General features: G+C 32.3%; 1 protein-coding gene across 9 annotated transcripts in view; it reads left to right on the forward strand.

Annotated features, from left to right (window-relative positions):
• LOC142318748 (prolyl endopeptidase FAP-like) overlaps window positions 1-25,415 on the forward strand; it is a 77,685-nt gene that overhangs the window by 43,216 nt on the left and 9,054 nt on the right. For 3 of the 9 annotated variants that reach the window (XM_075355164.1, XM_075355176.1, XM_075355171.1), the window contains one exon: window positions 7,265-7,452. Coding sequence is in view for 6 of the 9 variants with exons in the window: in XM_075355176.1 (XP_075211291.1) it covers window positions 7,265-7,280 (16 nt within the window). In the remaining 3 variants the exon portion in view is untranslated. Of the gene's footprint in view, window positions 1-5; window positions 157-7,264; window positions 7,482-13,065; window positions 13,199-20,233; window positions 20,307-22,324; window positions 22,373-25,415 lie in introns of those variants that run through there. The other 6 variants (XM_075355177.1, XM_075355166.1, XM_075355168.1 and 3 more) reach the window with 6 other exon arrangements.

A 25,415-nucleotide genomic window follows, 5' to 3' on the forward strand; every position in this document is an offset into this window, starting at 1 on the left:
TCCAGGTGTTTGCAGGCCACCAAATAGGTAGAAGAGACCTCTATTTTAATGCACCGACACATAAACTCACAATGTAACGGCCACAAATGTTGGTAGTTTTGTCAGCTGAGATCTAAATTATGCTATCCTTCAGTTCATTTCTTCCAGAATATGCAGGTAAATTGTTTATGTAATTTTTACGCAATGTATATTTTGATTCAAGCAATATTTTCGCATAAAATCTTTGAAGCGTTGAAACAACGCCTTGTTGATTGTTGAATTATTTAATTTGTTATCGTCTTGGCATTTCGATAACATAGAATTGAACTTAATAAAGCATATAATGTAACGTATATGATTAAACTGAATTACATAAGTATAAAACTAATATAAGCGTTCATCCGAACATGTCCATCCAGACTGAATGAGCAAACGACCGCTCTGGGTCAGATTCGAGCGACGCATTAGTAGAAAGTCGCTACATCAAAATGACCACTCCTTGCGGTATTGTGACGTAGGACAGTGTGTGAGTGTGATCAGATAGCCTGACCAAGCTTGTCGGAGAGGCCTAGCCCACGCTAGGTAGAGCACCCTACGGGGCACAAGTGGAATGGAACAGTACTAAATTTCATTTATAAGTTGTTAAGGTAGTTTTATTTGCTAAAAGCAAAGGTATTTGCAGTGATAAAACTTTATATTTGTCTTACCTATTGTACTATTGTTGTTAATACAAGACTAGTGGTGAAAAGTGTTAATACTAGCAGTCATGCTAATGTCTTTTATCAATAGGACTGAATTATATTTACCTAAAATAAATTCTGACGATTTTTTAATTTCTGTTTTCTATATAATGACTGTTTATTATTATTATTATTATTGTGATTATTTTTATTATTGATTTGTCTTCTTTTACTTTTGTTTATAAACCAATAAATTGTAATTATATAAACATTTTAAATTGTTCATCTCTCAATATGCTGATCGAGCCGCGAACATGCGACGATATATATATATATATATATATATATATGTGATAGAGTTATAATTATTAAACTTGATTTTCATCTTACCTTATTTTAATCCAGTCTTCAAAATATAAAATGTCAAAAAAATATAAAATAATTTTTATTATCCGCTACTACTCATCTATCCACTACTATTGCCCATTGTGTTTATAACATTTTTTGAGTTTTTGTTCAATTTCTCTATAAATTGTGTACTCATGTCTTCTAGTTTCAAGATTTTATAATGAATGTAAATTTTTACTTTTTATCATAATTTTTGAATGATTGCTATGAAACGAATTTATAATAATTTTATTGTTGCGTTATTTTGACTTACACTGTACAGTTTTTTACTTGTGTTCATATTAAGAACTTGCCCTTGATGATTGCAGCCTTGACAAAAAAGTTTTAAGATGGTTATTTTTTAAATAAAGAAGGTTAAAATTTTGATTAAAGTATTATTTCCCGATATAAAATATTATTTTCTCCTAAAAATGATAAAATTATTTAATTTACTGAACTATATTTAGTGTGATGAAGATTGGATTTATTTTCCCAACAGCAGAGAAGCAATAAATGATGCACAGCTAAAGTAATTAATTCATTTTAAAATTCTTAACCTTATAGGAAGAGTGTAAGTTCATAAAAATATATAAAATATGTTGAACGATGGATGTAGTGATTAGTGTGTTGGCTTCTAAACCAGCTGGTTATTTTGGTTTAATTCCTGGTGATATTTATCCACCTATTATTTCATACACCTTATTTTTCTTCTTAGCATAGACGCACTACTTATCATAAATCACAATGAAAATACAGTAGCCTTTGGGGATTATTATTTAAATAGCCAAGTATCTTAACGTGTATACACCCACTTTTGCTTTTAGAGTTTTAAAAAATATTAATACGTATTCCACAAAATACATGCTTGTCGGATAACTTATATGCCAGTTTTAGCCTTATATATATATATATATATATATATATATACATAGAAATATCTCTATACATAAAGATTAGTATCACCATCAGGATTGTCATATTTAAGGGTGTAAAGGGCCCTTACATTTTTGTTTAATAGCAAAATATACGCAAAACATTAATCCACAACAATAAACAACACTTATAGGGTGTAAAGGGCCCCGATCTTAAAATTTGATAAAATAACATAAAGTACGTAAATTTACCATTGTCTTCTTCTACCTGTCTCACTTATTTATTTAAGAACCATCGGGGCGACCAGAACCGCCATTAAGCAGCATATAAGTCGCCCCATGATGCCGTGGCAGTTGACTCTGTCCTATAAGCAGTCCCGTAGGACGTAACCCATCGTGGTCCTGCCAGTGTCGTAAGAGCAACCAGACCACCTGTTCAGGACGGCCAAAAAGCTCCTCGGCGGGGAGGCTGCCCTTCCTGGTCCTGACCTACTTGGCCACAGGCATGCATTGCGCATATCCATAGCCTCGCGCCCACAGTCCACCTTTGAGGGTACCCCATGCCATCATTGGACCCCGACTACCTGCTCTTGCATGCAGGCAAGCCCGGGCGGCCTAGGCAAGAGGGCTACCTCCTGTCATTATATGTCCCACGCTTCGAGACTCCCTTATATATATAAAAACTATCCCTTAGAATTTGTTTAACAGAGCTTTAAATTTTCATTTTTACAGAATTTTAAAAAGTCCACTGGCATGTAAATAAACAACTATTTTTTCTTCATTTCCATTTTCCAAATCAGCAGCAATATCATTTCTTAACAGTTCCTCATATATGGTACACTCTTCCATTAGATGCTTAATTGTAAGTGTGTTTATTACAAACACCGCACATTGGTCTCTCTTCGCCGGTTAACAATTATGAATTTGTTCTTCACGTGTGACCGATTATCACAGCCACTTGTTCTCGGCGAGTCAACTTCACGTCGCTTTTCCATTTATACGGAGAAGTTTTGACTGAGTTTAATTTTGTATTTAAACTCCTCCAATCAGTATTCCACTTGTTGCTTATTATGTTAGACAGTTTTTAACATCTGCCACCCTTACAGAAATTGCATCCAAGTTATCGTAGACAACAGTCTACGATAACAGACTGCCAGAAAGACAACAGACTTTCTGGCAGCTTCGTTTGCGCTTTCATTACCTGCAATACCAGCATGCCCTGGAGTCCATACAAATATGCATCGTTGTCCTTGTTGATTTAGAATGTACTAAATAGACAGGATGTTTGCAATTAGAAGATCCTTAATGATCTTGTTCCGTATTGCAACAAGTGCACTAAGAGAATCGGAACATTTTAGCACTCTCTCTACGCAATAGTGTTCTGTGTACCGAAGAGGTTGCTGTATGGTGGTAAGTTCTGCCGTATAGACACTGGCCATATCTGGCAGTTTCCAAAATTGGGCTTCTCCATTTACATATATGGAGCATCCAACACCATGTTCGGTTTTAGAACCGTCAGTATAAATTCTAATATGTTCTTTGTAGCTACTGACTGTTGATAAAAATTCCTGTTGGATGATCACTGCTGGCTTTTTTTTTATTTCTTCCTGAAAGAGATCCAACCTTGTATTTACCGCTGGTAAAAGCCGTGGTGGTATTTCTCTCGTAGAAATTGCTTATGTCTCTGGAATAGGAATTTCGTGTTTTCTTGTTAATTCGTGGTACCTAATTCCGGCTGGTCTGGAATAGGTAGCATGATGTTCATATAATGCAGCCAAAGGATGGTTGTTAAAAAGATTGTTATTTATATGAGCAGGAAAAGCCCATATGTTTGCTGAATATCTTAGCAAAAAGGAATTGTCGCTTCCATGCAGATCCTTTAAAACATGGAAGGTGTACCTCGGTGCTATCGATCAACTTATGAGTGCTAGATTTATACAGAACGACGATCCATCTCTGGTATTGAAAAACGTTCCTGATCCATCGCTTAAAAGAATAAGATCGGAATTCAACAGGAACCTTTCCAATTCTCTTCCGCGGGGATCTAATCGATCCGATCCCCAAACAGAATTATGAGCATTAGAACCACCCACCAGTAATACAGGTGGGGGAAGCTGAGAAATTGATTGTGCCATGTCATCCTCCTTCCAGTCAAAATTCGGCAAGTATATGCTGCAGACAGTGACTTGAAGCGGACGCTTCATTCTAATGGCGACTGTTTGTAGGTTTGTATTTAGATCAACAGCTTCGGCGTACCTCTAGTCGATGTTAGTATGGCTACTCCACCTCTAACTCTTATATTTGGTGGTTTATCTCGCCGAAATATATCATATCCTCTTAATTGAAAATTTTCATTTTGGCAGAAATGTGTTTCTTGCAGACATATACAAATTAGGTCTACATCATGTACCAAGCGTTGGAGCTCATGGATGATTGAAAAACACCCATTAATGTTCCACTGTACAATCTACTCGCTAATTTTAAATTAATTTATGGCTTTGGTTTAGCTTTCGGCTACCCTTTTTTTCTCTCCATATTACGAACAGCTTCGTGTTCGCGGAGAACGTCGTCGCCCGTGTAGCTTCCGCCCTCCTAATCGGAGACCACCGAAACCGCAGACGACGACGGACATGGATCGGCGCCGATTGAGAGGTGGAAACCTGGTCAACCCCCGACAACGGGAATCGCACCAGTCACCCCACCACCCCTTCACCTTAATGTAAGAGGGAAACACTTGCCTTCCTCTGTGGTTTTGAGACCACCTCAGTTGCTGGAGGGTTGGGAGCCTCCATAACAGACTGCAAGCAGTCACTTTCTTCCATCATCATCATCTAATATCTCTCTCTAACATGACGTGGCCTTTTGGTTTGGCATCCGTTTTTTAGTGTTCAAGAGCAATTTTTGGTTTCGAAGATGTATCTTTTGGAGGCTGTACTAATATCTTTGGCTTGACAGTTTCTTTACTACTGAAAGGCTTCATTTTGTTTTCTGTAAGCCTTTCAATCATGCTAGCCAAAGTGGGCGCAAGTTTTTTGATAAGCTGACTTTCATCGAGAGCAACTGGAGCAGGAGCAGAAACAGCAGCCGCAGCCTGAGCATAAGTTGTTGTTGCTCTAGGTTTGCGGGCGTTTACTATCTTTTTAGCTTCAAGGTAGCTGAATTTCTGCAGCTACTTCGTCTTTGTAGACAGGACAGTTTCTGGATCTACATGAGTGCTGTCCTTTGCAATTGATACATGTAGGAGGCTCCTTACATGGCTCTCCTTCACGCACCTCATCACCGCGAACACATATTTGCGGTCTCTCACATCTAAGAGTGGTGTAGCCAAAGCTTTGGCACTTGAAGCATCTCATTGGCTGTGGGACAAACGTCCGCAAGATTTCACCGGTGCTAAGTAAAGAAGAACAGTAAGAAAAACTTCAAATTTACTCAATACGACAATGGTTGGATGTGAAAAAAGTTTCACATGTGTAGTATACGACAAGCCCATCTTACAATTTCAGCAACATGTTGGTCATCCCTCGCCGTAACGGTTGATCATATCAAAAATTGTTTCATACAAAGGTTTTAGGTAATGTTTAGAGGAATAATGACTAGTTTAAACCGATTCAATACTGTACCTATTAAGGGAGATATGATTTTTTGTCATCGAAACCCCATTTTTCCACCCCCTGGGTCGTGGTTGGTGGTATCAAAAAACTTTACTTAGATAACTTTTAGGCCCTTATCCAAAAAAATAGTAAGAACTTTAAACGATTTCGATATTTTACTTAATAAGAAAGTTATAACGATATTCCGTTTTTCTGAAAAAGTCTCCCGCATTACCACCCCCATGGTCCGATTTTGCCATTAACATACTCGACTGAGATTTTAGGTTGTTATATTTTACGTTTCAATTTTAAAGTGATTGGTGCAATCGACCTGAAATCTACAAATTATATAACTAAATGTAAACCTACTAATAAACAAGTCGTAAAAAAGAAAACTTACTTTACCTTACTGCATATATCGATTGTAGTATCGATATTAATAAATTAAAATCTAATATTTCTTCCTTAAAGTAAAAGCTTCAATTGAAAAATTAAATCAGTCAAATGAAATTTACGTACACTTTATAGATATTTAAAACAAAAAATCGAAAGTGCAATATGCACACATAAGTAATGAAGTTACTTATGTGTACTTGTGTAACACTTTATCGAAATACAGAAGGAGAAAAAATATAAATTTAAAAAAGTAATATAATAATGAAAAAGTAAAAGTTCGGTTAACAGAAATAATTTCCAAAAAAACATTTGTCTTGAAATGATAAACATTAAAAACAAAAGAGGCGTAACACAAAATTAGTAACTGATGAACTTTGCGTGTCTGAGTAGTGTTATATGTTTGATAGTAAAATATTTATACTAGTTGTTCTATTTTGGTTACATAAAGGGGGAGGGGTTTAGTTAAGTTGAAATATACTCTAATAAAACGGAGAGAACGGTGAAGGGAACCAATAGTTTGGTTTTTAGTAAGGTATGTTAGGATTTGGTTTTCTGAGAGGAAGAGTAGGGGTGTTATTTTTTACATTTACCTATTTTTTGTTTTATGGCTAGTCAGTTCAGTTTGTGTAAAAATGTTTATATCATTTTTTACATTTGAAAAATCTTAGGATTTTCCTAGGATTTTTGTTACATTTTTTTATATAACTTCGATGTTTTGTTTGTTTGTGTTTGAGCAAAACCTTAAGGTACACAAAATATGCGTCCGCAATGTATTAGTCGGTTGCTTTATCTCGAAGTGGATTGTAATGTATAAAAAAAAAATCTAAATCTTTTAAGCTATAAGATATCAGTAGAGATACTAGTGTAATATCGATGAAATGTTTTTGAAAAAAAATTTTATTGAATTACTTTCATATGTTTTGTCGTTAAACATTTATTCTTTGAAATGCTTATCAGCAGTGGAACATTCTTCAGTCCTTTGTCAGAGAGTTATGGAGTAATACAGCCCTAATTTAAAATAAAGGGAGTTCTATTAAGGATTAACTATTCAATTCTAACGTCTTGTTTTTTCTCCAAATGAACCGTTATCACAGTGAAAACACTTATCAAACTTTATAAGCGGGTTTGCAATTTCTCCCAACACAAGAAAATAAGAATTTTTTTTAACATTTAATAAAGTGTCTTTTTCTACTTCATTTATAGATTCGAAACTGATTTATTTTTTTTACTTGAATAAATACCATTATCTCAATTATTAGAATTAACTATTCAAAATATCATTAAAGTACGTCCAGAATTTCTTTTAATAGTTATAAAATATTTCTATTATCTATAGCAACTATATTGTATTTTTTTTCAGTAAGGTACTCGTATGAATATATATGTAGACGAGCGTATATATACATTATAAACATTACTAGTCGACAAGGCGAGATGTGTAATCAGAGAATTTACGAACAACTGCTGTGCACAGTCATTTTTTCAATGGTACTAGAAAAGTAATTGCGACTTCTGCCATGAGATTAGATTGCTGTTTTAAACATTATTGTCTGCGTGTATGAACGCATATCATGATGGTACATAACATTATATTATTTATTAGGTTTTATTTACATTAATTTCATATTAATGAATATAAGCATCGCCTAATTTGTAGACGTGTTATTAATAATAAAAACAAATATTCCATGTTCTTTGAATTTGAAATTGTAACAGTTGTTATCCTCTTTTTTTCCTGTTTAGCCTCTTGTAACTACCGTTTAGATAATTCTTCAGAGGATGATATGTATGAGTGTAAATGAAGTGTAATCTTGTACATTCTCAGTTCAATTGTTCCTGAGATGTGTGGTTAATTGAAACCCAACCACCAAAGAACACCGGTATCCACGATCTAGTATTCAAATCCTTGTAAAAATAACTGGCTTTACTAGGACTTGCTGTAACTCTCGACTTCCAAATCAGCTGATTTGGGAAGACACGTTAACCACTAGACCAACCCGGTGGGTTAACAGTTGTTATCCTAGACATATAATATTATTGTGTTAAAAAAATTATTCTAAAATAGGCGAAATTTTAACAAAATAAAAATAAAACTACAAAAATAAACCCTGTAATTCTGCTAAGAAATATTAGATAGGCCTACTTGGAAGTTTTAAGATTCAACAAATTTGTCAGTTGCCACGATTCGATGAATCTCCCATACTTCCTTCATTTCTTTAAATAAGTTGGCAATCAGAATAGCTATCAGGCCTTAAAAATACCACCCGCCTAATTTCAGAAAAAAATATGGATAAATCGATAAAAAACTCAAAATTGTATGTGAATAGAATCAACATAAAAGGCTGCAGTTTTTTTTTTTTTTATTAAATTTTGATAAAATACAGATAGAAATGTAGGAAATAATGTAATGGAGTTTCTAACTAATGTAGCACAAGACTGACTAGAAAACAGGAGGAACATGTATATTTTTTAACCCAAGTTTTCAAATAACTTTCACTTGCATATGTGAAAGATGTAATTTTTCAGTTAAATAGAAAAGTTACAACTGTCCACTAAAGGAACTTCCTGCACAAAATAATAGATCTAATCATCGAAATCGAACCATTTGATGAAGAATAAGGCTTGAACGTAAATTAAAAAAATAAAATAATATGATACAGTACTAGTTAAACTGAAAGTTTTCCTCCTTTTAATCCTTGTGTAATTTAATATTACTTTTTAATGAAATTATTAAAGCATTTATATAACAATATAAAACTTTTGTTGTGTATTAGCCCCTTATGCACTGAATTAATATTATTGCACAGTACTTTCACAGTTGATAAGAAATCATTTACTTCACTGCAGTTACTTATGTTTCGATAAAACAGATAACACTCTGATGGTAAATACTTAAGTAGAATTAACAGGTCTTTGTATTTTAATTGTGATATCCGTTTCAGATCGACTAAAGACATCAAGTACATCTGGAAACTTGACCTGATTTTTTCTCAGGTTTTTTCATTAACTGAGAGAAATTCTTCGCCAACATCTCGAATATATAAAATAATTCATCAATATTTTCTTGCTGATCTTAAATGTGAACCAATTATGACAGGATTATTGGCTGCTTATTAAAAAGTTTCGTGTACATAAATGGAAATGTATTACTGTACAGTGATTTAAAATTCTTGAAATCATATAATTCCATTTTGCAAAGATACTTTTTTGAATATCAGCGAAAATTCCCAGGTGTCAGTATCTGTAAAAACTCATTATTTCTTCTTGTTTCATTATATCAGTGCATAGACATTTACTGCTTCCATAAGCAATATTGTCTTCTTAACAAGAATTTATGACTCATACACTTTATCTGTGGATGTCAGTGTAAAATATAGATAAAACATATACAAATTTTTGTTCTTGGCATAGCAATTGTCTGCCCATAATACTATTTCTTCAGTTTTTAATTGCTAATGTTTTGTTCAGCCTATCTTAGAATCCAGGAAGATATTACATTACCACCATGTCATAAATTGTGAAATTAATGTCCGCAACTTCCTGCAGTAGAAACTTTTAGATGTTTGTTAACAGAGGTGTTGTAAACATTTTTGTAAATCAGCTGCCAACACATTTACTGTTCTTTGCATCTTGAGTATCTTTACTGTTTGGTCATACCACTTCTATGGTTCCTTAAGATGCAATTCATAATTATTTTAAATAAATATTTTACCATCTGAAGTTAATTCACCCTTTAATTTTGCTAGATACGAATCACAGGTATCGCAGGTATATGGCTATGTAAAACCACTTTTTTGATACTTTTTCTTTACCTATTTCATTTTCAGCACAGAATTGTTGATAAAATAAATACAACTTAAATCAGGACTTAAAAATGGTTTCTTAGTTTTCAAGTGTGAATAGCTCTATTATTCAGGATAACATTTATGTGTTGAATAACATTTTGAATTATCTCCTCGGGTGTTTCATAGCAGATGTATGCCATTTTCTTTTGTCTATTTCTACAATTCCTCCAGGTTCTTGTTTTTTTAATTGCATTAACTATGTATTAGATATGTTTATTAAAAACATAACTTTACACACCCTTATTTTTACATCATTTATGTTTAAACTATAATGAAAAGAATTTTCTTTTAATTTTGTACATCCGTACCTCTATATCTTTCTTATAGTGTTACTTGAGTGTAGGACGTAATGAACTGTGTTTTTAAATTGTGACACCTTCTTGAAGCCTTAAAAATGTCATTCTGTTGTAATTCAGTAATTGTTTGGTAACAGTTTGTAATACACATATATGGAGGCATAATTTCTTTTGCAGCCACTTTGCCCTTTTTATTTGATTGCTTTCACCAGATAAGTACTTCTGTATGCTAATATTACAAGTCTCTGTTCAATATTTCTCTGTCATTTTTGACCTTGACCTTCAATAATTGTTTTACTTATACCTTTCAAATAGGTTAATGTGTTTCCTTCTCTGAAGTATTTTCAAAGTCACTTAAATACAAGTCTTTTCTAACAAATGTGACTCTGTAACTTAAAATTTTGAGAGCAGTTGGGAGTAGCTAAGGTTTCCTTATGGGCTTGTTCATTTGTAAATAAAGGATATGGTTCATTTACATTAATTTTCTACAGCAGTTTTTTTTACCTGTTTTTGAACAATTACAGTGTCAATGAACTGAAACATTGATAACTGTGCAACTAGCCGAAAAATTGAGTATTTTAACATTTTGTTAATTAAAATTAACAATTTCAAAATAAAAATATTGTAAGCCTTCAAAAACAAGAATTAATAAGATCGATACAAGCATTTACAGTAAGATTCTTCCCAAATGCCAGGATAAAATTACCCACATTAAAACAGGAATATATATTATTTTTATTATAACCAGCTGTGACCCACAGTATGGATAATGTGAATGTTATAATGTAATTTCTATAAAAAAATTTCCTCTGATTTCTTTATTTACTAACCAATGATTCTGAGCATATATTTAATATTTTGTTTAAAAGCTAATTTTTCAATTTTATTTATTCAACAATCAATTTCATGAAAAGCTGCATATTACTAGCCTTGTAACAGGTCAAAGCTGGAACAGGGGGCCTAATCTTTGGGTGTAAGCCAAAGTACAGTTGCAAAACACCATGTTGTGCAGTCCAGTGAAACTCTGACATCATCAAAACTACTTAAATTGTTCTAGTGAAAAAATACAAGCATTAGGAAAAATTAGCACATTTAAGAATTTCTTTGAACAGCTATTGAAACATTTATGTTAACTGAAGACTAAACCTAAGAGTAGAAAAATGTTACTCACTTTCATCCTGATTTGATGTTACTTCATTTATTTATTATTAACCAGGGCATAACTTTTTCAGTCCATGATATTTCAATTGTTTTATCTTTTTTAACATATTTTAAACACTAATTAAAAACTATTATTTTAACAAAACATATCCCATTCAAGAGAATAAATATTATTATTATTATTATTACTAATAATAATATTAATAATAATAATTAATAAATAATAATAATAGTGAAACGTTTAATTAGAAAAAACTTCTATAAAATTATTAGAATTGTGAATGTTAGAAAGTTTAGGTAGGCACTAATATGAAATGAATACCGTTATAGTTGACTTAAAATTAATTACTTTATTTGATATGATTGTAAAATATTTTGAAATACAACAATATTGTATGTTATAAAATTCAATCTTCTATCATATGTCACCTTGTGACTTGTTATAGATACAAATTAGAGGTAGAAACACCATGTGCACATGATGTTATTAGACTAATTGTTCTAAGAGGTATACAATGATATCTACACTTGGTGTTTACGTCAGTAAAATCAGCAAACTCATTTATTGTTCTCAACTGGAAATAGTGTTGTATACCTCTGGAAAGAGTGGCAAAAATACTATATGAACCATTCAAACCCATTTCCAACAAAAATGGCAATGGTGTCCTTTACCTCCAGGCTACAAAGCTGGTAAACCTGGTATTTTTTTGTACATCTGTCATAAATGGAACGAGAACCTGCTTTATCCCAAGTATATCTTCTTTTCTGCAATCATTCAACGTAGCGAATCGTAGCGTATTTGAACTTTGGTACATGTTTTGTCATGATAATTTGAATCCATCAATTTTTTATAAGTGATAATATTAATTCTTTCTTCTAGTTCACTATGGATTCAAACTATTTCATGAGACTTTTATTTATTTTATTTTGTCATACTGAATTGAGGTAGTATGTATCAGGAATTGTTTCACGGAAAAAATGTTGCAAAATGAGATAATAATTAAACTTGCTTATTTTGATAATAATGATGCCCATTTTACAACCATTCCCACTGGTGAACAGATTGATAAGAGTTGAATAGTAACTTTATTTTGGTGGATTTATGAAGAGTGAATCGGAGAAGAGAGAAGTTGTGGAGTGAACCAAGGATGGTTGGTTGGCCTATTAGTTAATTTAGCAATACAGGGTAATGTAGACGATAAATGCCATAGAGAAGTCAGATGTTAAAACAGATAATTGAGGATGTATTTTGCTAAATTTTCTAAAAAAGCAACATGTTTGCTTTTAAAAATCAGTTTTAGTTTGCAGTTTTAAAATCAGCAAAGAACAAAACAAAAGAGAGATAAGCATCAAACTAATTGATTAATAACTCCAAAAAAATTATGTAGGCTTGTACATTTACTGATATCCTAATAAAAAAGACAGTTGGAAACACCATTTTACTATTAATTTTCCCTACTAAGCCAGACATGGGAAGTATCTTATTCTTGAGAAAAAAAGATTGTAGCAAAAAAACTGTCTATGCTGTTTTTGTAGTCCTGTCAGGTCACCAACCTTTATGCCACCAACATTTATGCTTATGAGATCTAAGAGACCAAGTTTTTTATCTTATAGAATATAGTATACTAATAATATAGTATATTGTGGGGTTTTTAGCTAAATGACAGAGCAAATAATTTCAAAGGCAGTGTCCGAGTTAATAATTGAATTCAGAGATATTCCATTTCCATTTCAGTGATATTTCATTTGATTTAAATGATTGTTGTTTATTCTAGATAGAACAACGGAATTGTTTAATATTTCTGTACACAATTAAATTGTATTGTAAAATTCTAACAGTTTTCTTTTCAATATTTCAGGACGGGCTCGCCCTATTCTGTTTTACCTGACAGTAGTAAAAGTTCCTGGTATGATTCCAAGTACACTTAAATTTACAATTCCTCTCTACAACAATAATCCAGGAGTTGCTATCACTGCAGATTGTTACCACAGGTACTATTTATTTTTGAAAAAAGTTAAGAAATAGATATGTTTACATAAAAATAACTCAATGGGGTAAGTAAAATCAAATGGGGATAAATTTTTTCCTACAGGTCTTTATTTTAGTGAAGGGTAGAAATTAATCATTTCATCGAGCAAAGTAAAAATAAGATCTTTTTGGTTATATTTGAGAGATTCGTTTTTCATATGTAAAAAAAAAACAAATACTGATTTCTTTAAAAACACATTATTCAGATGTCAGCAACTGTTATTAGAAACAATTTAATTTCATAAACATATCTGATTTTTTAAATATTTCCACGTCATCCTCATCACATTGTGACATGGTAGGGTGTGGTGGGGGGTTGCTTATTGTTCCCTAGTTTAACAGATTGCAACATACACATTTTGAAATAAAAGATCAGTATTATAAACTTATATAACATTCTCATTACCCTGAAGTTTCTGGTCCAAATCTGGCTACTGCCTTTTCAGTATATTTTATAATATCTTTATAGGATACTGAAATAAATATATATAATATCAGGAAATTTTGTTTTGACTGTGTACTTTTTTATATGATTAATGATTTTAGAAAAATGAAAAAGTGTTTTGGTAATGAAATCATGTCTGGACCTTCTATATAATACATATTCTAGACAATCATTTCCAATTTTTATTTTATTTATTTTTATTTTTTTGAGCTTATTTATAACACTTTTTTTATTCAGCCTTACTAATAGGAAATGATATAGATTAATTCAAATTCATGATCTCTCTTTTTTGTGGGCTGTTCAAAATTTTATTTTCCTAGAATTTCATTTTATGAATATTTATTTAGGTAGATGGTATTTCTCAGCCCCCATAGTTACGAAAAGGAATAAATAAGCAAAATAAAATTTCTGTTTTTAATATCATAATATATCATGAAATTGAAATTGACATGTGATTTAATGTTTCTCTTGCAATTTAGTTGTGTTCTTTTCATAAGTGAGGGGATCAAAAAATTACATCATAAAAATAAAGGTGATAAAATAAATTTTTAAGTGAGATCATACTTAAAAAGAAGGCTTTTAAATGAGTGAACTAGAGAATGATTGTTCTGCAAAAAAGAGTATCAATGAATGCCAGGAATCAGCAGCCAGTCAATTATCTTTTTTATTAATTTTTGTTTAATGATATACGTAATGGGCATCAAGAAAAAAAGATTTAGTCGTTCTTTAGTTGTCCAGTGATGAGCATGTATATATATACATACACCTTTTTAGAGTAAAAATAAAATGTAAACCATATTTTATGAATAGGAAAAATTTTCAATAAAACTAAAAATGGAAGACAATATTTATCATTAAAAAAAAACTTTTTTAATTTGACAAGCTTTGTTTTCTTATATCTGTGGGCCGATAGTATTTTTGTTTGTCCACATAATTTTTTTTATTTTATTAAATGTGTTGAGGGTTCATACATAATAAATTAATTTGCTTAAACACTTATTCAGTGAAATTTCTTTCAATAAATTAATGTATATATATATTTTTTTATTTTAAATGTTAGAATACCATCAAAATTTAAATACAACTACCTTTTTTTTATTTTAATTTTCTAATACAAAATAAGTTATAATACGATTTAACTAATGTGTGATGATTAATTTTCCCATATCACTTGTTTTCGGTTTTTCAGGTATTAATGATACTATATTTATGAATTAAAAATGGTAATCTCTAATAGCTCTATAGCAGTATGCTGGAATGGAGAGTAATAATAACAACAATAATATTAACCTTAGATTACAATTAAATTTTAACAATAATATTAACCTTAAAGATGATGTCTGCTGGATTGGATCCTCTGTTCGCCTGATCTGAAGTTGGTCGTGTCCTGAAGTTAACCGAGTCAAGTTAGGTGTGTCAAGTTTGGTAGTTCAGTACGCTAATCTTGTTCTGCTTGTCGGTGTAGTTCAGTTGGTCCATTCCACTACCCAGTCCACAGTCCTGTCCAGGGGCAAGTCCGGTGGGTCACGTCTGGTGAGTCACATCTGGTGGGTCACGTCCGGCGGGTCATGTCCGGTGAGTGACGTCTGGTGGTTCACATCTTTTGAGTCATGTCCGGTGGGTCAAGTCCGACGGGTATATTCAGGTAAGTCACTTTCTGTATGTCACTTACAGGATCTGTATGGCTGATTGGGTCTTCTATCTCCCATCTGTATGCTTGATTGGGTCTTCTGACTCCTATCGGGTGGGTCGGGTCCTCACCAAAACACAAAACCGTCTGAAAAAAAAAAACATAAAAGGTCAGTATTCTGTTAACAGTTTGTATAAAAAGTTAATCTTAATTTTATTTCATATTACGTTAAGTTAAAATAAATGTTTCAGTTGTTTTGATGGTATTTTAACATTTCATACTACTTATGTATTAGATTTAAAAACGTATATATATAAAAAATTACGGAAAACACATGTAATTATTAATTTATTATGTACGTCCCAGACACATTTAATAAAATATTATATGAACTTGGTTTGATAAAATTTAATTGTAATTGATCGGATTTATGGGAACAAACATAAGTTAACAACATTACCAGTTCTCGGGCGAAACTAGTCGGTTAAAAAATTGGGATTACCTTTATATATATACCGTTATAAATATAATCAAAGAAATTGATAATGCTAATATTAATTGAAGAAATATGTTTATAAGATGTCTTGTTATACATCATCAGTTATAATTCTTTCATCTGCAAAAAAATAAATTAAAAAACACATTAAAACAATACAGATTATTTTATAATTGTAATTAAAATTACAATTATATAAAAGTCAAATAAATATTACCTAGATATATTTTTTATAATATGGACAAAATTAAAATATTTAAAAATGTTAGATATGCAATTTATTATTTATATGCCTTTTTTTTCGTTAAATAGCACTGAATAGTTTATATATCATAATAGTTAATGACCGACAATCATTGCCGCTACTCAAGGCCAAGAAGATAGGACGTATAAACTTTAAGGTGTTACCGCATGGTACGCTAAATACCTTCAAGGGATTAGTTGTGTGAAGGGATTTTTTGAACACCACGGAAGACGAAATTGTAGAGGAACTCTTACGGACAAGGAATTGTTGCATGTCGTTGACAGAACACACGATGCAACGGAGAAGTATGAGAAAAATAAACGCTGGTTTTCATTAAAACGTTTGCCCATTCATCACTGTTGCAGTGTTTTGGATAACAGAAATTCGAACATACAGCGGCGTGGTGCACTAAGATCTATCTTTGTGGTGACCCGTGCAGGGAACCGCCGGTTTGTGTCAACCGCCATGGGCATCACTCTGCAAGATCGTGAAACAGTACAATTTACAAGAAGTAATTCGCAATCCAAGAGATAAATACTGTTTAAAACGTCAGCTACATAGAAGCTAGAAAAGTCACTAAATGTTGCATCTTATGTTCAAGTTGTTGCAGCCCCATCAAATTACTTTAAACTAAAAGTCACAATCTCTGAACTGGCACCAGGATCTAGCAAACATGTTGAAACGTATCATCAATGACAAATTGAAAAAAATGTCCTTTACAGAAATTATTCCAAAACCAACACATCCAAAAGCAGATGTCTCCCAACAGAAGTTGTTCCAGACCTGAGAATTAGCTCCCGACCGGTAAAACTGTAAGGAAAGTAAACTAAACAACACAAGTCGTTTAAACATAATGCACTAGCGGTAAACGCTGAAATAGAGAAAATTCCTATTCAAGGAATCAGGAAAGAAGACGATATGATGATGAAGAAAGAGTGATGGACAAACATCAATGGAGCCCCGGAGAGCTCGGTGGCCCCTAAAAGAAAGAGCGAGCTTTTTAGCCGCCCCATGCAATGCTTACCACACTATGTTGCTTACTGGCTCAGTATCATCTAATGCCGGCAGTAAAGAATCCTCTCCGATATATATCCAAGATGGATTGGAAGATAACATTTCATAAGGTTCAGACAGCCTGGAACACTCTGGAATAAGAGGTGGAGGCCAGCAGCAGGATTTATGTTCCTTGTTTTTCGGGGAAAAGCTAATGACCACGGCAGTTGATACTCGTATTCCCGGTAAAAAGTTATTTAGTTACACTTTACTATTTTGCTAATTTTGTAGTTTTATTAATTTTTTTCAGATTTGGCAAATTATTCTCTGTTGAAAAAAAAAATATATATATATATAAAAAAGAATTTTACCACTATTTAAAATTGTAATGATATATTATAATTTATATCTAAGATATATTTTAATAATGATAATAACTAATATATATGTTATATAGTTACAAGACAACTTAGATTCAGTTTTTACACTTTTGCATTTTCTAATAGTTTACCATCTTGTACATGCACTGTAAATATCATACGATTTAAAACCAGGCAGATCCTTGAAAAATCATATATAAAATTGCCGTTTTGTTGCAAAACCAGATAAGGTTAACTTTCCAGTTAACCTTGAATCACAGATGATATCGCATGGCTCGAACCCTTGTTGAGGTTGTGTAATTATTGAGCTGAAAGTTGCAAGCTGTATTCTTAGTGTCCACCAGGTACGGCTCGTAGCTAAAATTAGTGGGGATGCTGCTCCAGAAAATTTTTTTCTGGGCCTTTTCAAGACCATGGTAAAGATTTCTGTAAAATAAAAGAACCGATAAAAAATGAATGAAATATAATAACTGGAAGCAGGATAATCTAATTCTACATTTTTATCACATTCAAGAATATGGTACACTGATTTTAAGCACAATGTGCTTAAATAGTCTGTTTAGCCGAATAAATAATAAAATGGTAAATTTACTATATTCCAGTGGTGCTTAATTTAAATTTCTATGTACACAGAAACAAAAACATAATTAGTTTATACTAATTACTTTCTCATTTCCCTTTCAAGCCTGTTTTTGTACAGATTTGGCAACCAAAGAGCCCTTGCTTTCCGTCATCTTCTCATCTTCTGAACGATCACTACTGAAACAACAACTTAACAACTTTCATATTTCTTCCACCGATTAAACTAGAAAAGGAAATGAACAAGGAACGTTCTATACACACGCGAAGTAGAAAACGAAATGTTACCTTCCACCAGCACCGCTGGTTCGGCATTGGGGGAGCGGCAGTGCTCTCTCTGCCATGTAGCCTTGCATGAAGCTTTCTATGTGCGCATGCGCACAACAACCAAACACCACTCCGCTGGAACTGTGAAGCGCACAGGTACATACAAAAAGATCTTTGTATCTTTTTCATAAACTGGGTGATGACTACTGACATTAAGCTAATACAGTGCCTATACGCGAGCCGCCACTGGTGTCCACGTTTTGATATAAAAAGTATTAGAATTATAGATATAAGAAGTATTAGAATGTGGTTATTTTAATAATAATAGTTAATAATTGAACCGTAGTATTATTCTGAAGTAGTTATTTTAGGGAAAAAGTTTAAAAACGAAAGACTATGGAAACGAAATATGAAGAAAAGACAAAGCTGTTTGTGATTTTAGGATTTTTTCTTTTTAAAAAGGTGTAGACCTACAGTTAAGAAATCAGTTTTACAACAATATTCTTATTGCCGAAACAATCTTAACGCAGTTTTTTACTGGTAGATGCATAGCTTAATTATAGCAACTTTCTCGTATAAGGCTATGCTATTATTTTTTATGTTTGGTTATTCTCTATAAGGCTTCTAATGGTGTACAATTTGATAAACGTTTGATTTAATAATAAATTTTCAGTTTATTAAATATGCCTACATGTTTTATATTTTTCTAAAGGTTTTGCAAATGAATAAAGTCCAAGGTTTTTTCACAAATAGGGAGCTCCAAACAAAATACTAGCAAATAAGCCAGTATTCCAAACAAAAAAAAAAAACCGTACTCTTATTTACAAAAAAGGAGCTTGTTCCTTGTCCACAAAATATTTTATTTTTAAAGTTTGTAATAGAGAAAAGGATTAAATATGCCGGAAGACCTTTTTTGATACACCATTGTTATCTAAAAATAGTGTTGCTAATGTTATTTACATTATAAAAATGCTTCATAATATTTAAAGAATGATGATCAAAGAAAGTTTTTTTGTCATATTTAGAATGCGGTTCAACATTGGTTTTAGTAGGCCATGGGTTGACAAATTTTCAACCTTTATTTCTTTGAAGGAAAAAATAAAACGTGTGAGAAATATATTATATTAAAGCGACTTCTTGTAGGAAAAGATGGTCATCGACAAATACAAAGCCTTTTACTATATATTGAAAGAAGAAAGGGAGAATCTTTTTACTATTTCTTTTGATTGCCAAAAAAATCAGGCTCTGCCACCCATCCCTGATCAGATTGCTTATTACTCGAGACCATTATACGATTGTAAGAAAATGACTTCATCTATGAATGGAATGAAGCCGATTATAATAAAGGATCTAAAATAATAACCAGCATCGTATCACTGCGTAACAAAACTTCAAATTACAGAGTTTATTACAGAAATTCGATTTACCTGTGACTTTAGCGGTGAGGGGGGCAAAAAAAGAACACAACCGTGGTTGGAATGTTTATAGTTTCTGAATTTTGCTCCCAAAAATGTGAAACAATTGCTACTAGTTTTCCATGTCGTTGGCCACTCATTTCTGCCTGCAGACAGAGTTTTCAGTCGCACTGGAAAATGAATTAAAGCTAAGAATGTTATATTGCTAACCCTGCGTGATATGATGTTATTTTGGAACTTGTAATTTCTTTATAGGCCTTATTGCGAGCAGGTGCCTTAAGAAACACTTTCTTTGTTGATGAAACCAGTTTATTTACATTCCCAAACGTGAATCGTACTTCTTCAGCAAGTCGATGTACTCCATGAGCAAAGCACGTTACATGAATCAAATATGGATAAAATATTTGGAGAGCTTTGGCTGCTTTGATCATATAGGGAGCAGCATCTGAGAGAAATATAAACAGTCTCATCTGCAGAAGATTCAGGAAATATTTTTTTAATATCCTCATTCATGAATCTGGCGATCGTAGAATGATTTGTCTTTTCCAGGTGTTTTCAGGCCACCAAATATGTAGAAGAGACCTCTAGTTTTAATGCACCGACACATAAACTCACAATGTAAAGGCCACAAATGTTGGTAGTTTTGTCAGCTGAGATCTAAATAATGCTATCCTTCAGTTCATTTCTTCCAGAATATGCAGGTAAATTGTTTATGTAATTTTTACGCAATGTATATTTTGATTCAATCAATATTTTCGCATAAAATCTTTGAAAGGTTGAAACAGCGCCTTGTTGATTGTTGAATTATTTAATTTGTTATCGTCTTGGCATTTCGATAACATAGAATTGAACTTAATAAAGCATATAATGTAACGTATATGATTAAACTGAATTACATAAGTGTAAAACTAATATAAACGTTCATCCGAACATGTCCATCCAGACTGAATAAGCAAACGACTGCTCTGGGTCAGATTCGAGCGACGCATTAGTAGAAGGTCGCTACATCATAATGACCACTCCTTGCGGTATTGTGACGTAGGACAGTGTGTGAGTGTGATCAGATCGCCTGACCAAGCTTGTCGGAGAGCCCTAGCCCACGCTAGGTAGCAGCACCCTACGGCACAAGTGGAACAGAACAGTACTAAATTTCATTTATAAGTTGTTAAGGTAGTTTTATTCGTTAAAAGCAAAGGTATTTGCAGTGATAAAACTTTATATTTGTCTTACCTATTGTACTATTGTTGTTAATACAAGACTAGTGTTGAAAAGTGTTAATACTAGCGGTCATGCTAATGTCTTTTATCAATAGGACTGAATAACTAAAATAAATTCTGACGATTTTTTAATTTCTGTTTTCTATATAATCACTGTTTATTATTATTATTATTATTATTATTATTATTATTGTGATTATTTTTATTATTGATTTGTCTTGTTTTACTTATGTTTTTAAACCAATAAATTGTAATTATATAAACATTTTAAATTGTTCATCTCTCAATATCCTGATCGAGCCGCGAACATTCGACGATATATATTTAATAGAGTTATAATTATTAACTAGATTTTCACCTTACCTTAATTTAATCCAGTCTCCAAAATATAAAACGTGAAAAAAATATAAAATAATTTATATTATCCGCTATTTACTCATCTATCCACTACTATTGCTCATTGTGTTTATAACATCTTTTGAGTTTATATTCAATTTCTCTATAAATTGTGTACTCATGTCTTCTAGTTTCAAGATTTTATAATGAATGTAAATTTTTACTTTTTATCATAATTTTTGAATGATTGCTATGAAACGGAATTTATAATAATTTTATTGTTGCTTCAATTGTTAACGTTCTATAAGTTAATTTTTTTTAAAGTTATTTTGACTTACACTGTACAGTTTTTTACTTGTGTTGATATTAAGAACTTGCCCTTGATGATTGCAGCCTTGGTTAATGATGTAAACCAAATACTAAAAACTTTGAACTACTGCTGTTACAAAAAAGTTTTAAGATGGTTATTTTTTAAATAAAGAAGGTTAAAATTTTGATATAAAGTAATATTTCCTGATATAAAATATTATTTTCTCCTAAAAATGATAAAATTATTTAATTTATTGAATTATACTTAGTGTGATGAAGATTGGATTTATTTTCCCAACAGTAGAGGCAATAAATGATGCACAGGAAAAGTGATTAATTCATTTTAAAATTCTTACCCTTATGAGAAGAGTGTGAGTTCATAAAAATATATAAAATATGTTGAACGATGGATGTAGTGGTTAGTGTGTTGGCTTCTAAATCAGCTGGTTATTTTGGTTTAATTCCTGGTGATATTTATCCACCTATTATTTCATACACCTTATTTTTCTTCTTAGAATATACGCACTACTTATCATAAATCACAATACTAAACTAAATGAAAATACAGTAGCCTTTGAGAATTATTATTTAAATAGCCAAGAATGTTAACGTCTATACACCCACTTTCGCGTTTAGAGTTTAAAAAAATATGAATACGTATTCCACAAAATACATGCTTGTCGGATAACTTATACGCCAGTTTTAGCGTTTGTTTCTTTTAAATTTATTAAATATTTCTATACATTTAAAATTAACAGTATTTTTTTTTTGTGTTTAGGGCATTGACTGATAAGGTGATTAGCCCACGTCACATTCTTAAAAAGAGGTTAGTATCACCATCAGGATCGTCAAATGTAAGGGTGTAAAGGGCCCTTACATTTTTGTTTAAATGCACAAAATACAAAAACATTAATCCACGAAAATAAAAAACACTTATAGGGTGTAAACGGCCCTAATCTTAAAATTTGAGAAAATAACACAAAGTACATAAATGGAAAATCTAAGTCTTTACGACACCATTATCTCCTTGTACCTGTCTCACTTATTTATTTTAGCACCCTCGGGTGACCAGAACTGCCATAAGCAGTATATCAGTTGCCCCAGGATGCCGTGGCAGTTGACCCCTTCCTATAATCAATACCGTAGGATGTAACCCATCAGGGTGCTCCCAGCGTCATGAGAGCAATCTGATCACCTGTTCAGGATGGCCAAAAAGCCCCTCGACGGGGAGGCTGCCTTTCCCAGTCCTGAACTACGTGGCTACAGGCATTCATTGCGCATACCCAAAGCCTTGCATCCACAGTCCACCCTTGATGTCCCCCATGCCATCTAAATATTTTGTCTTCGGTACGTTACTCTTGAAAAAAGCTTTTTGCAAGCTTTTCCTAGCCTCAACTTCTATACGACGAGATTCTGCTCTCTTTCTCCGTTTCGCCTTAAGGGAAACGGCTGGTTCTAAACGAGGGTGTTTACGTAAACCCTCTACCATGTTTGGTTGTTGTTTAGTTTGCATGACCTGTAATCCCTTCTGTAGTAAGGCTAGCTGCCGGGGTACACCCCCACACCAGGGCTACCAACGCTGGAGGTCCTTTCCGGTACTTCGGTGGAACCGCCATATGTCTTGGCAGAAAGCGGATGAGCAATCTCTGCACTGACTCCAGGCCCTTACACACCGAGGTTTTCAGGGCTCCCATGCGCCAAAAAACATGGGCTCCTTAATTACATGCTTGCCATCGCGGGGGGCATGTGGACAGCGAAAGGCCTCCGTTACACCTGCAGTAACTTCGACCGCGGCCACCACATCGCCAGCTCTAAAGGTGGTATCAATCCATTTCGTCGTTAAAATTTTTGTATCTGCAGGTGGCTGCAAAATCCAGTCCTTAAATACAGCCTATAGATGTAATTTGGCCGATAAATAGCATCTCCAAGAAGAACAATAGGAACCCCGTTAGCCAGCTGCATGTATTGTATGAAAGTACAGCTGTTGTCGTTGTCGCCCTGAATGTGGAACGTAGGTGTTGTGTTCCGGACATGTGGATTGGATTCACCACCACCACCACCACAGTTACTGAAATATTTTCTGCATATTTCATATTTAGAAACTAATAAAATACTATGAGTAGGAAGTTATTGTTAATATCTGTAATAAATAACCATAATAATAAAGTTAACTACTCAATTGAAGGTGTAATAGAAGTTCAAGTAAAAGTGTTAGCCAATACCCACAGGAGAATTCATTGCAAGTAAATATAGAAGTAAACGTTTTGCGATTTGGTTGTGGAAGGGTTGTTAAAATCAGGTACAACGTACCCCAAGTTTTAGAAGTGTTTAGAAGTTTTAGAAGAGGAAATTTGATTCCTTCTCTCAAGAATTTGTTGTAGTATCAGGTAGTTATTATGATATTGAAGATAATTTTTATTTACTTATATATATCTAAAATTTTCAAGAAGAATTTGAATATATAAGTTTAACTATATAATTGATTTTAAAATAAAAATATGTTAAGAATTACTGAAATAGTTTCTACATATTTCATGTTTAGAAACTAATAAAATAACATTTAATTAATGATCTAAAACATTTACTAAGTGAGCTTACCCACGAAATATTATTATAATGGATTTGCCTAATACTAAATATGACTTGCCCAGGTGGACCTCTATTAACAAAGAGATCTTCAGGATAGTAAATAATTAAGCATATTTAAATGTTTAAAAAATATAAAAATTGTGTAATATAGTAATTTAGGGAGAGTTAATATATCAAGTTACAGCATTTAAATGACAGAAGTAAGTCTGTTGAAAGTTTTTTTAATGTGTGCAGTAATGTTGTCAATATCATTTATTCATCAAAATAATAATTAATATTAATAATCTTTAATATTCATGTACATTAATCGTTTATGTACTGAAGCCATTTCATTTCTTAAGTAGATCTTCAGAATTTCAGGAAACAGATTAAATCTGTCTCATGTAATGAGAGATTAAATAATGTAAGAATAAATCAAGATGATACTTTACAAAGTTTTCTTTTTACGAGAAAAACTAGAAATGGCTGAACTTATATTACAAGCCTTATATTAAGCCTGTAACTTAGACTCCATTTTGGAGCCCATTATAACATCTCATTTCAAGAAGTTTTACATTAGTTTGTTATTGCAAATTTATAGAAATGGTAGGATATCAATCTACATTAGAAATAGTATCAGTTTCAATGCAGTTAACTCTGTGAATCAATATTATACCAATAAAAATGTTGAGGCAGCTTGTGTCTCTGTGTCTAGCCAGAGGAAAAATTTTGGATTTTTTTTTTTGGGTTAATCCAGATCTCCTGGAGGTGATACGGAATCACTTTTGAACAATTTAGATTGTATTCTTCTTAAGCAGTAACATTAATAAATTTGTAGGTGTAGAAGATAAAAAACATAATAATCATAGCCGTAGAACTAACTACAGAATATATTATGTATGTAACTGATTCATCAAGGTCAAAAAGTAGATGTAAACTGAGAAAAATGTTATGAAATTATATAATGTAAAAGTCAAAATTAGGAGTATAAAAATAGACCAGTTATTGTTAACCGAGATAAAATTTTTAGTGCTAATAATACTAATACAAAAGGATATATACTTTTCTCAATAACTAAAGAAAACAGTTTGATGTATCATGACCAGTCTAAAAGGTGAAACAAGGTGTTTCCTACAAAACGGTTATAACAGTTTCATAACCATACATATCAGCAGCTTCCATATCTATTTACAAAAAGAAAAGTCTCCTCCAGATTAGCAATGTACTAAAGGTCCTTTTTGAGCCATCATATTATGTCCGGTTGGGTTTCTTAATGACCTGTTAATATCAAACCAACCACT

Source organism: Lycorma delicatula, chromosome 2, assembly GCF_047948215.1.
Source record: "Lycorma delicatula isolate Av1 chromosome 2, ASM4794821v1, whole genome shotgun sequence".
NCBI classification, from domain to species: Eukaryota; Metazoa; Arthropoda; class Insecta; order Hemiptera; family Fulgoridae; genus Lycorma; species Lycorma delicatula.